General features: G+C 58.9%; 2 protein-coding genes across 2 annotated transcripts; one reads left to right on the top strand and one right to left on the bottom strand.

The window, feature by feature from the left end:
• Positions 1-1,543: 1,543 nt before the first annotated feature.
• LOC121676332 (POU domain, class 5, transcription factor 3) lies at positions 1,544-5,001 on the top strand. The gene is made up of 4 exons (XM_042052685.1): positions 1,544-1,876; positions 2,246-2,376; positions 2,921-3,085; positions 3,830-5,001. The coding sequence occupies exons 1-4, from the start codon at positions 1,825-1,827 to the stop codon at positions 4,079-4,081; spliced, it is 600 nt and encodes a 199-aa protein (XP_041908619.1). The 5' UTR covers positions 1,544-1,824; the 3' UTR covers positions 4,082-5,001.
• Positions 5,002-6,363: 1,362 nt separating this feature from the next.
• On the bottom strand, positions 6,364-10,373 carry FUT7 (fucosyltransferase 7). The gene is made up of 2 exons (XM_042052684.1): positions 9,784-10,373; positions 6,364-8,396 (listed from the first exon to the last, which is right to left on the bottom strand). The coding sequence occupies exon 2, from the start codon at positions 8,350-8,352 to the stop codon at positions 7,306-7,308; it is 1,047 nt and encodes a 348-aa protein (XP_041908618.1). The 5' UTR covers positions 8,353-8,396; positions 9,784-10,373; the 3' UTR covers positions 6,364-7,305.
• Positions 10,374-12,721: the final 2,348 nt, after the last annotated feature.

Genomic DNA, 12,721 nt, shown 5'->3' with positions numbered 1-12,721 from the left:
GCCCGGGCCACCGTTCCCTGGCCCGGCCGCCCCTGCCTTCCCTGGCCCCCAGCTCTGCCCCGCCGCGCTGCAGCCGGGCTCCGGCGGCCCCTCGGGGCTGGGCAGCAGCGGCAGCTCCAGCGGCGCTGCCAGCGAGGGCGGACACTCCAGCGACAGCGGTGAGGAGGTGAGACCCGACGGGACGGGGATGGGGCGGGCTGTCCTGCCCCGCTCCCGCCGTCCGCACACGGTATGTCCCTGGGGCTTTCCTCCCCGTCCGGAGCCCCGGTTCGCCGCCCCGTCGGCAGGAGCTGCCCGGCTGCTCTCGCGGATCGCCGAGACCCCGCCGGTGCCACCTGTCCGGCCCCGCCGTCAGGTGCCCCCGGGAGAAGCCCTGACCCGGCGCTGGGGCTCGTCCCCCATGTGTCAGAGTCTCCGCAGGGTGGAGAGCCTTTGGGAGACTGCTTTGGGGTAAGAAAGGGGGTTTTGGGAACTCAGGAGAGCAGCTTCCCGTACGTGATGCGGCGGGACAGTCCCGGGTAGCGATGCCGAAGGCCGGCTACGGCGGGGTACTCGGGGCAACGCAGTGCCGTCACCGAGGGGTCCTGGCCAGCCCCCTCAGTCCCCTTCGGTCGGCTGCGTCCCCGGCCGCCCCTCCCGGAGGTCCACGGGCACTGAAGTTTGCTGGGGCAGAGACAGCCCGCAGATGAGGGCGGGAGGAAGACGGGGGCAGCAGTGCTGGTCCCCGGCACGACTGGATTTGTGGTTTGCGTTAGTTTTTAATATTTTTTAATATTGACATAACACGAGTCCGCCCCGGGGACACCAGCGGCTGCCGATGCTGGTCCTTGAAGGGGTTGGGAGGATTTGCTCTGCCGCCGCCGGGTCGGAGCTGCGGGAGGTCCCACACCACGATGGGTGCGTGTGTGTCCTCGGGCCTCAACTGGCCGCGCTGGGGGGGGAGCGGTCACGAATGGCGTTTCCCAGCTGCGGGAAGGTGATGCAGGACGGCGATGTGAGACGACATCCCACCCCCGTGGGAGGGATGCTCCCAGTTTATCGGTGCCGATTTACGCCAGGAATTAAAAGCCGTGGCTCGGTGACAGGAAGAACGCCTGGAAAACCCGAAACTCCGCTGAAAACGTGGAAATTGGGTAAAAGGCTTCAAAATACCCCCGCAGAGGCTGAAGGGTGCACGGCAGGAAGGTGGGAAGTGCCTGGGTAGCCGCTTGCCAGAAGGGAAGAGCTTGCTGGTGGCAATGAGGTGCTTAAATCCCACGCGGCTCACGGGCACTTTTGTCCCTCTCTTTACCGGAGCCTTTTCCCTGCTCTGGACGCAGGCAGGAGAGGTGGTGAGGGGCTGCCTCAGCCCGAGAGCCAGGGGAAGCGGCCCACGCCGCAGGAGAACTGAACCGTCCCCGTGCAGACCTGTCGTGGGATGAGTGAGAATGGGGCGAATCTGGGGTTCAGCCAATGACCTCATCGCTGGTCCCTCTGGCCAGGCCAGGAGGGTGCGAGCCAGAGGACAAAGGGAACATTTCCAGGGCGTGTTGAGGCAGAGCGGGAGCTCTTGGTGCCCTTGTGCTGCCCTTGGACGCTGCCGCGCCGGACTGGGTTGAGCTGAGCAGTGTGCGTGGTCGCGGGGGTGCTGCGTGGGCCTGGTCGGTGTCAGTGCTGCCGAGGGCTCAGCCGAGCCCTCTTCTGCCGCTGTCTTTCGGGGACCCCGATCGACCCTGGACCTTGGGCGCGAGTTGTCCCCTCTCAGTGTCTTTCTGCCCCTGCCAGGATGCGCCAACCTCGGGAGAGCTGGAGCAGTTCGCCAAGGACCTCAAGCACAAGCGCATCATGCTGGGCTTCACCCAGGCTGACGTGGGGCTGGCGCTGGGCACGCTCTACGGTGAGGGGTCGGGGGAGGGCCCTTGCGTTAACCCACAGCTGGTGGGAAGGGAGAGGCCCGGGAGGGATTTGGAATCACCTGGGCTAACGATTTCTGCTCCTTAACGATCCGCAAAGGAGCCATCAAGCACCAGCCCCGGGGCTCCCGGAGGGGCACTCGAAGGTTCGAGCTCACGGGGAACTGGTTTAAAAAAGCTACAGTTGCTTATTGAGACGCGTTTCAGGGCTTTAAATCCCTACTGAAGGAGTGGGGAGAATCCCTTTCCTGGTCTCCCAGGAACAGGGAAAGCTTGGGGCCGGCCGATCCTGGGGAGCTGCTGGCAAGGGAAGCTGCGCAGTGTGTAATGCCCTGCCCGCCTTGCCCGCGCAGGGAAGATGTTCAGCCAGACGACCATCTGCCGCTTCGAAGCGCTCCAGCTCAGCTTCAAGAACATGTGCAAGCTCAAACCGCTGCTGCAGCGCTGGCTCAACGAGGCGGAGAACACGGACAACATGCAAGAGGTGCAAGGCTGAGGGGGGCTGGGAGCTGGGGTACCTGCAAGCCCTCAAGCCACAGATTCTCCTCCCTTTCCCACGTCTTTTCGGGGAGAGAAGAGGGGAACAGAAGGCATCTTGTGCCACAGCAGCATCTCGCTGCATGGCTTGAGTCTGGCTTGAGGGCGAACCACTGGGTATCACCTTCTGCCAGGCTGGAGGAGGGAGCCCAATCCCCCTGCAGACACCTTGTCATTGTGGCAGTTCCTGTTTAGGAGGAGCCGGGTCCTGCTGGAATCTCATAGACTGAATGTGCAACTTGCTGCTCCCTGGGGAATCGGGAGGGGGGGGGGGGGGGGGAGGGGCGGGGACGCAGAAATATGTGTCCAGCCTCACTGCTGGTAGTGCTGGGGCACTGGGAATGACCCCAGTCACAGTGGAGTGATGCTCAGTGGAGAGTCACAGGGACACAGTCTGTCCTCTGAGCTCTGCAGCCAGCTACACGTGTGTCCCAAGCCTGGTGGAGACTCTTCCACCTGGTAACCCAACATATTCCCTCTCTCATTCCCAGATGTGCAATGCAGAGCAAGTACTGGCCCAAGCCCGGAAGAGAAAACGCAGGACCAGCATCGAGACCAACGTGAAAGGGACGCTGGAGAGCTTTTTCCGCAAGTGCGTGAAACCCAGTCCCCAGGAGATCTCCCAGATCGCCGAGGACCTCAACCTGGATAAAGATGTAGGTTGCAGGGGGGGAGGATGGGTGCCCAAATGGTACCAGCTCCTATGCCCCTGCCACTTTCATACTTTGGCTCAGAGCAAAAATGAAATACACATGGAGAGGTGTAAATAACTGCCCTTTAGATCTGCCAGACAGTTAGGATATATATGGCTCATCAATATGAAAAAGAAATACCCACCTGGTTCCAGAGAAGACTTTTGTTCACAGATTAAATATTTAAATTTAAGAGAGAAAAAAATAGTTCCCAGACCCAACAACAGGCATCTGTGTTTGTGTATATGCACATAAATATATAAAAGTAATCCTCTGATACTAATTCCTCCCTGAGGAAACTGATTTTTGCCCCCAAGAACCCACATAGAAAAGTTACAATGTTTTTCTTCTGAAGTGGAAACGCACCAGAAGAGAGACAAAACACAACCTACTAACAATACACAAGTTTGTGTATTAGCTTCATCTGGCTATGGCACCAGCCTTTGGAGGGGAACCTTTCTTTTGATTTGTTATCTTCTTTCCTATTTAACATTTGCCATTTCTGTCATCTCTCAACTCTGGAAGCAGTGAGAAAGTGGTCATGGCTAAAGTTTGTTGGAGCCCAGCCTAGCAAGGAATTGTGGCAGGGAGGGGGCTGGACCAGCAGGTTGGGGTGCTGTGGAGATGCCACCAGCAGAAGGGTCTCTTTGTCACCCAAATGGTGTGCCTGGGTCATGCCCTCACCCTTCTCTGTCTCCCTTCCCACAGGTGGTCCGGGTCTGGTTCTGCAACCGGCGTCAGAAAGGCAAACGGCTGCTGCTGCCCTATGGCAATGAGGCAGAGGGGATGATGTATGACATGAACCAGCCCCTGGTGCCCTCCGCCTTGCCCATCCCAGTGACGTCCCAGGGCTACAGCCTGGCACCCTCCCCTCCTGTCTACATGCCGACCTTCCACAAAGCCGAGATGTTCCCACAAGCGCTGCAGCCTGGGCTCTCCATGAGTAACAGTGGCCACTGAACCAGGGGCTGTGGGATTACTGCAGGTGGGCTGGTGCTCTGGGGAAGCCCCCCTTGCCCTGGGCTGACACAGGCACAGCCCTGCTTCTGCTTGCTGGGCTGATGTGTGGGGCTTTTGGGGTGTGAGAGGCTGAGAGCCTGGCGCAGGGATGGTGCCTGCTCTCTGCAGATGCTCCCAGTCCTTCCCAGTCATGTGAGCTTACTGGTCCCAGCAGCGCTGGTCCCCCCCTCTGACCTCACCTGGGGGCAGCTCCTGCCCCACTGCACCCTCTGAATCCACATGTGCCCAGGGCTCTTGAGCCTGTGTCTGGCCCCAGCCCAGCCGCTCTCCTGCAAGACCCAGAAAAAAGTATTTTTTAGATTTTGGGAAGGGTGGGGGGAGGGGGGGGGTTTTATTATTTCTTTTAAAGGTTTTTGGTTGTAGTTTTTAAAAAGCAAAATTTTTTGTAGTGATCTAGTTTCCCAGGTGTCTCCTTCCGCCCTGTCACGTAGAGCAGGGCTGGGGTGCTGTGCCCAGGGCCAATGGCCCTGGTGGCTCTGCCCACCCTCCTGGGCAGCCAGGGTGAGCAGAGGGCTGGGGCAGGGGAGAAGGTGAGCCCCCCACCACCCCTCACCCCGTGGCACAAGAGGTCTTCACCTGATGAGGCTTGTTTGGGTTGGGGGGTTCCTCCCCAGCGCTTTGTGCCCAGCATTACCCCCAGTCCCCCAGGCCCTCCCTGCTCTCCAGTCACTGTCCCCCTACCCCAGCCCGGCTGCCCAGAGACCTTTCCCTGGAGGGCCCAGCCCAGGGGGCCTACACCACCCTGTCCATGCTGCTAGCCCCCCATGCCTTCCAGCCTGCTGTAGTTAATGATGATTTTTTAATTTTTTGTTCTTAATCACATTCCCTCTGGCAGTGAAATAAATCTCAGAGTTCTTAGAGGCAAGAATGAGTTAACCCTTTCCTTGCCTCCCTTTGCATCCCTGCTCCTGCATCCCAGCAGTTGAGGTTTGGCTGCATGCAGGGGCACAGCAGGGCTGGAACAAGGCACCCTAAGAAGGTGGACATGTCCCCATCATTCCAGCAATGCCCAGCTCTTGGCTGCCTGCAGCTTGGCCTCCCTCCACAACTGGTGGCATCTTGGCCCTGGAGTGGTACCAACTTGTCAGGGCTGTTGCCCCCCAAATCAGAGTGGGTCAAAAGTGAAGGGAGGGGGTCATCTTCCACCCAGTTTGAGCTGCTGGTTTGCTGTAGCTGCCTCTGGGAAGGTTGGAAGCAGTGTGAACTTTCTCGTAGGTTGCTCCAGCAGCTGCCAGGCTCAGAGAAAAGGACTAAGGAGAGAATGTAGCAGGGTGGGCAGTGAAGAGGTCTGGAAAGCTGGGGCTGTCCTCATTGTAGTATGATGTCGATATGGGACGGATGTATGTTCCCATATGTGTGGTCCAGATGACGCAGTCTCTGGTGGGGTGATAACAACCCAGTCATGCAGGTCCACTGGGCACTGAGAGCTGAGCTGGTGGGGTCAGGGGTGTCTAGGGGATGACCCTTCACTTTTCCCCACCACAGCCTCTCAGTTGGTTTGCCTCCAGTCCCATTCTCTCAAGGGCCCTTCCCCTGAGCAGAATGAAATCGCCAACCAAGCCTGTAAGGAAATTTCTGCAAAGCCCTGTTTTCAGCTTGATGGCTGGTAGCTGGGGCTTTGCTCTCTAGGGCTGCCTGGAATAGGGGCACTGCAGGCAGCTGCTCACAGGGCACCTTGGGACCCTGCAAAGGGCTGGGCTGGGCTAGATGCCAGCCCTGTGGGGCGGGGTCCCCTGGGTGGCATCCACCAAAAACTGCCCCCTGTTGCTGCTGCCCAGTGCTGCCTGGTGCTTTAGGGGTGCAGGAGGCTGGCAGGGTCAGGAGCAGAAATGTGGGACAGATGCCATCTCCTGAAGGTTTGCTTCTCCACATTTCCCCTATCTGGTTTTCTGCTTGCAGCCATGTGAGAGCTGCAATCCACCATAGGACCCCCACATCCTGCTACCCTGGCATCCCCTGCCCATGAGTACCCAGCATCTGTCTGTGGGCACCCACAGCCCCTCCTGTTCCACTTCTGGTTGACCCAGAAAACAACAAAGCGGAAATCAGAAGCCACAGAAGTCAGAAGAGCACAGTGTGCCCGTCCAGCTGCCACCTCACCAGGGCTGGGCCAGGGGAGGGATGTCCCCTCTGCCAACTCTCAGTCCTGCTGGGCACCCGGCAGCTCACAGGGTGGCAGAAGTGGGGTTTGGTGACTTCAGGGAAGAAAACTGGAAAGGAAACCTGTGACAAAAAGAGTTGTTTATATCAAGGGAGTTGATGGCACTGACTAGAGGGGCAAAGAGCAAGGCACAGATGGAGCAGTCATGTCTGACTCCATGTCCTGTGACATGTCCTGTCACTCAACCCCTATATCACCACTGATTCCAGATGGGTGCTTCCTCTTGAGATGCCTGTGGTGCAGGGTGTGCAATGTGCAGGGTGCCCATGGTGCAGGGTTTCCACAGTGTAATGTGTGCATGTGCAAGTTGCCCACAGGACTGGCTTTGCTTCAGGCTTGTGCAAGCCTCCAGAGGCTGCCAGCTCACTGGCTTCCTGTCACATCAGGGAGGGAGTGACAAACCACAGTGTCCCTCTGCCTGCCTGGTGGCACTGAGATTGCTCTGAGAGCATCCGCTGTCCTGTGCCTCCTCACTGGCACGGTGACACCCACGGCCCGGGTGGGGGCAGGAAATGGGTGCTGTTGGGAAGGGGGGGAGCAGACGCTGTCCTTCCTCCCTGGCCACGGGGTAACGGACCCCTGCCCCGGGCTGACCATCGCTCCTCCAGCCCAGCCACAAATGTTACCAATGGTGGCAGGACTTAGGCACTCAGCAGAAGGTGCTGCGGGGACATTGAGGATCACAGGGAAAGGCTGAGCCACCCACCACCCCCCTGCCCTGCCCATACCACATGCACAGTCTCAGCAGCACTGTGCTGCTTTTTTCCAAAGCACCCTCTGGTCCTGCCAGCACCCTGGCAAGGTGTTCAGTGTTGGGTCGGGGTGATAAGTCCTGTTTCACAAGAAAGGAAGTCATAGGGAGTTGCTTGAAGTCCCAGTGTGGCAACAGCGGGGTTGGGAGGAGAGTGGGGACTCCTGTCCTTGCTCCACGTCCTATGTGCAGGTGGGTGCTGCACACACCTCCCACCCCTGCCTGGATTCATCCCAAGGGTCCCGGCATGCACTAGGAGTTGAACCAGCTCTGCAGGTCAGGATAGAGGCGGCCACGGGGCAGGTGGGGGTAGGCCATGCAGATGGTGCAGATCCGTTCCCTCCAGTCAGTGAAGAGCTTCACGCTGAACCTCCTCTGCCAGGCAAAGAACTGCTGGTAGCGGCTGGAGTTCATGGTCTTTAGGAAGGTGGCCAGCTCCTCCAGGGAGCCAAAGTCATTGACATGGATGAAGGAGTCTGCAGGAACAAATTGCTCATAGTTGGCCCTGGGTGGCCCCAGCACCACAGGCACGGTGCCAGCCAGCAGTGAGTTCCTCCAGAGTTTCTCTGTGATGTAGTCCCGGTGGATGGAGTTCTCGAAGGCCAGGTAGAACCTGGACTTGGATATTGTTGGCAAGAGGCAGTCCTTGCAGAGGGGCTTGTTGTTTGCTTTGCCATATATATTCACATGGAGGTACTTGGAGAGGTTTCTGTAGACCTCAGCTCTTTTCTGAGTCCTGTGGTAGTTGCTGATAACCCAGGACACCAAGTTGGTCTTTGCGGGGATGTTCACGGTGGCTGACCGGTTGGGCACAAGCTTGCCATAGGGGATGAAGATGTCCGAATCCTGTCTGTAGGTCATCACCCAGTTGAAGGTCTGGTTCCATTCTGCTAGAGCTCTAGTGTGGGAGGGGGACTCCAGGGAGACCCACACCCAGTTCTGCCCCGGCAGCCTCTCCTTGGGCAGTCTGTCCCGGCCAGGCTGGAGCCTGGAGTGGAAGAACACCACCACATCGGCCTGGTGCAGGAGCTGCCGCTCTGTGGTGAGCTGGCAGCCTGTGATGCCATACAGCTCACGGCACACGTCCCTGCTGACATTGGGGACCTGCTTTGAGGGCCATTCCCACACCAGGATCACCAGTGGCTCCCCGTGTTTAGAGTCTTCTCCAGACCCCTTGGAGGGGTTGAGGAAGAGCCTCAGGTTCCAGAGGGTGGTTACAAACAGTCCGGCAGTGACCAAGGCCTTCACACCAGGCCGGCCCCATGGAGACCATCGCAGCAGCAATGCCCAGGTCACCATGGTGGTGGGTTGGCTGTCACCTCATCGGGTGACAGAGCTGACACCTGTGAGAGAGGAGAGGCCACCGAGGGCCATCAGTTCAGCTTGCCAGGGGTGACGGGGGATGGGGAGGCACTGGTGCCAGAGGGGCCAGAGAAAGGGCTTCTCCATGCTGGGCCTCAGCATCACCCCAGGACCCTCTGCTTCCCTGTGTCACAGAATTCCCCATGCATCTGGTGTCACCCCAGGGTAGCCTTTGTTCATGCTCCTGCAGTCCCTGGTGACCTTAGGGGGAGCAGAGATGCTGCTGGGAGGTGCAGAGCTGATGGCAAGTATTCCCTGTGCCCTTCTGCCCCACCTGGCTGGCCCTACTACAGGCAGTCTTTTCTTGCTCTGTGCCTCAGTTTCCCCACCTGACAAGCAGCCACAGTCTCAGTCTTCACTTCTTGCTTTGCCCAGAATAGGTCAAATCTAATATGCAGCCAGCCTTGCCACTGCTGTGCACCAAAGGACAAGAGGGAACATCCCAGTCCCACCTGAATAGCCCCATGGTGAGGCCTTAGCTGCAAAATGGGGGGACTCTGAAGTCCAAAACTCTGACGAGGGCTAGGTTTGGGAGTGTCCTGCCCAAGAAGTGCTCCCTCACCCCAGTATTCTCCTGTGACAATGGCAACGCAATTCCCAGGCTCGAGGTGCCCTCCCCAGGTCAGGGTGCTCTCCCCAGCCCCTAAGGGCATCAGGAGCCCCAGCAGGCTGGGAGCTCATAGCCTCAGTGCCCCAAACACTCACGTTTTATATTCAGGATGTCAGAGATGGCCAGTGCTGTCAGAGCTGTTTAACCAGCAGCACTGCTGGGAGCAGAGCAGTGGCGGAGGTGGTGAGGGGGATGGTTGGCTGCACTGAGGACCAGCCGCCAGCTTAAGCCCTCTCTGGAGCGCTGGTCCCACTGCAGGGCTCAGAGCGTTCAGCAGCAAAGGTGGTTTCCCCTTTTCTGGAAACCTCTGGAAATGTGGGCTGCCTGAGCCCCGCTGCCAGCTGGGGCTGAGTCCCTGCTTCCAGGATGGAAACCTCCTGGAAAGCAGTGCCCTACTTTCCCACCCACCCCAGCACTGCCACTTGGCTGCAAAAAATCCCTTCCCCACCTTGGCCCACTCCGTCTGTCCTGCTAAAATATATGAGCTAAGTTTAGGCTCCAGACAAATCTGGCATGGGAAGCAGAAAGGGCTGGGAAAGCTTTGCTGGTTCCTTGAACTGCACATCAGTGCTGCAGGTCCCTGTCTCCAGCAGCGGGAATATTGCTCCAGTTTTGGGGATGTTGCCCCCGTTTTGGGGATGCTGCCCCTATTTTGGGGATGCTCTGAAAGGGAAACCCCTGCTCTATCAGTGGTAGGGGCCACCCCATTTCTCAGCCCCTCTCCCCTCAGCGGTCAGTAATGTTGAACTCAGACTTACTGTGGTGGAGGTGTGCAAGGTGCGAGGTGCGTCTGCCCGGGCGCTGCCGTGCTGGGCTGGGGCACTCGAGGGCTTCCTCTTTCTTGCCTTGTCCCAGCCCCACGGGCAGATCCTTCCTGCCCCACGTGGCAGCTGGCACACCCCACTCCCAGCACTTCCCCTGCAGTGCACTGGAGGGTGGGTACCCTGTGCCTGGGTGGGTGCCCCACAGTTGGGTGGATACCCTCTGGCCGAATGGGCCCCATGGCCCCATGGCCCAAAACAAGGTGGGTGCCCCGTGGCTGAGAAGGTGCCCTCAGCCTTGACTAGGTGCCACCCATCTGCCACCCGCAGCTTGGTTGCAAACAGGATACCAACTCCCACTGACTCATCCTGAAACCATCAACTAACAGCTCTGAAGTGCCACAGAGCCCCAGGCACTGTCCTGTCCAGGATGTTTCCTGCCAAAAGGGGAAGCGGGCACGTGTGAGCCTCAGCAGTGTGTGCACAGAGAGCTGCCTCCTCTGCCCCTGCCCCACTTCTGCCCTGCTCCCAGTCTGGCTCAGTTGTGTCCTTTGCTGGCACTGCTGTTCAGGACCCAAGTCTCCATGAAAGCCAAAATGAGATGGGTAAACCGAGGCGGAGGTAAGGAGGGGAGCATCGAGGTATGCAGCACTGCCCCAGAAGCTGGCAAGGGTATGTCCTATGCCTTGGCACACACAGAGCAGGGAACAGGGCTTCAGACTGCTCCCTGGGGGTTCTCAGGCTGCTCCAGTGCCCCTGGGATCTGCACCCTCCTTCCTGCTGGCTGCCAGCCTCTTGGGATCCCTGTTGGGCACAATGCCATGCCACCGTGCCAGGGTGTAGCAGGGCTCTGCGGTTTCAGTGACACCCCAGGACGTTTCCTGTCGTCTTTTCTCACTCCTTTTCTGCATTTCTTCCCCTGCATGACTGAGAGCCCATATATCATAGTCCATGGGCACCATTCCCAGCCTTGCCTGCCCTAGCCCTGCTGGTTGTGGGCAGTAGTCCCTGCCTGGCTGGAGCATTCAGCATCATCCTGCTGCTGTCCCATAGCTTGAGGGCCCAGGGCCACAAGGGCTGGGGCCACTCCCCCCCATGGAGGACAGCACTGGGGACAGCATTTCCATAGGGCATTCACGATGGCTGGTAGAGCAGCAGGGAGCTTTTCCCTGGCACTTAATAGCTGTCATGTGCAGGTGCTGCCCCAGGACACCCTGGGTGCAGGGACAATGCCCTGGGAGGACTTGCAGCCAGTAGATCCAAGCACCCTGACCCTGTGGCCCAAGGGACATGGCTCTGAGCCAGGCAGGGAGCCAGGGCCAATGCTGCCTGTGTGGGCTGGGCAGAGATCAAGGCCAGGGGCCAGGCCATGGTACCATCAGGACAGCACCAGCACAGAGCAGGGAGATGCATGTGTGTGGGTACTGCCATCTGTAGATGACTTCACACAGAGAGAGGAGCTTGGCCACCCCACAAAGAAGTCCCCTGAGAGGTGCTCAGGGCTCCATGTCCCCACATCTTCAGGACCCCTGGTCCATGAAGGAGATGGGCCACAGGGTCTTTGGAGCTTCTAGCCCGTGGAGGGGATGAGCCCTGGGTCCTTGGAGGAGATGTGCCACCATGTCCCCGGGACTGTGCTGCCCTGTGGTACACTGCTAGGTCTGTCTCTTGCTGGCTTTTTGGGGATTCTATGGCCATGCCAAACAGAAGAGCAGCTGTGAAGCTCTCCAGGACCCACCCACGGGAAGGAGGAGGGGAGGAGCAGGAGATCCAGGTCAGGGCTTTGACCCACCCACAGGTCCCCCCACTGTGCCCCTCCAAGCTGGAGACCCACTCTGCTGCAGGACAGGGATTTTGAGGTGCTCCTTGTGTGGGCTGGGGGCAAACCATGCACAGTTCTTTGCTGGGAGCCAAGGGTGACTGCATCCCTCATTCCCCAGGGACCTAGTAAAAGCCCAGCTCCGCCCAATTCTGAGCAGCTCTGCTGCCTGTAGCCCTGCTCACACACCCGGCAACCCTCCCAAACCAGTCACCCTCCCCAGAGCATGGAGCTGGGCACACAGTGCCTCTCCACCACCACATCACCAGGCATCCTTTGTCCTCCTGGACCTCAGCACAGTGTTTTGCCCAGAAGCTTGGGGAATAATGCTGCTTTGTGTTGGACAAAGGGAGCTTTTGTCAGCCCCGGGCAGCTGCCAAAGGGCCTGCCCTGAGCACAGGCACCTTGGCAGCACCACTGGGGCTGGGGCAGCCAGAGAGGGATTCACTGCTCCTGGCTACACTTGGCCCAGGAAGCAGCATGGAGAATGAGATGGTTACAGAGAGTTGGAGGAAAGGAGAGGGAAGGGGCAAAGGAAGAAGAGAGAGGGACAAGTGAGAAAAGGAGAGAAGCAGAAGGACAGGAAAGGGGAGGGAAAGAAGGATGGGGGAATGCATGGAAGCGAGGACAGATGGAAGGAAGAAAAGACAGCAGGAAGGAGGAAAAGAAGGAAGACAGAATGGAAGGAAAGATGGATGGATGGATGGATGGATGGATGGATGGAAGGAAAAAATGATGGATGGAAGGATAGAAAAATGATGGATAGAAGGAAGGGTGGATGGGATGAAGGAGGAGAGCTGGGAGCTGGCCTGGTTCAGTCCCTACTGCTGCTGAGGGCATCCTTCCCAGCCCTGGGTTCTGAGCTGACAGGGAACAGATGTGGCAGCAGGTTGGTCCCTCCAAAAACACCCGTGGTCGCCCCAGCACATGCCCGTGGGAGAGGTCAGGCCGGAGCAGGGTGGGCAGCATCCAAGAGCAGGGACAGCCGTGGCGCCCCGGCGCACAGACCCCGCAGCCACGGGCTAGTCCGTCCTATCCTGCGGGGGTACGAGGGGCAGAGGTGCGGAGGTGACCGTGTATGGCTGGGGGCGGGAGGGCGGCTAGGGAGGCAGCTCG

This window comes from Corvus kubaryi, unplaced genomic scaffold (assembly GCF_017639235.1).
Source record: "Corvus kubaryi isolate FWS band 111438036 unplaced genomic scaffold, C.kubaryi_AGA036_p1.0 78, whole genome shotgun sequence".
Lineage (NCBI taxonomy): Eukaryota > Metazoa > Chordata > Aves > Passeriformes > Corvidae > Corvus > Corvus kubaryi.
The sequence above is the reverse complement of the archived record's forward strand: the minus strand, read 5'-3'. Positions and strand labels throughout refer to the sequence as shown.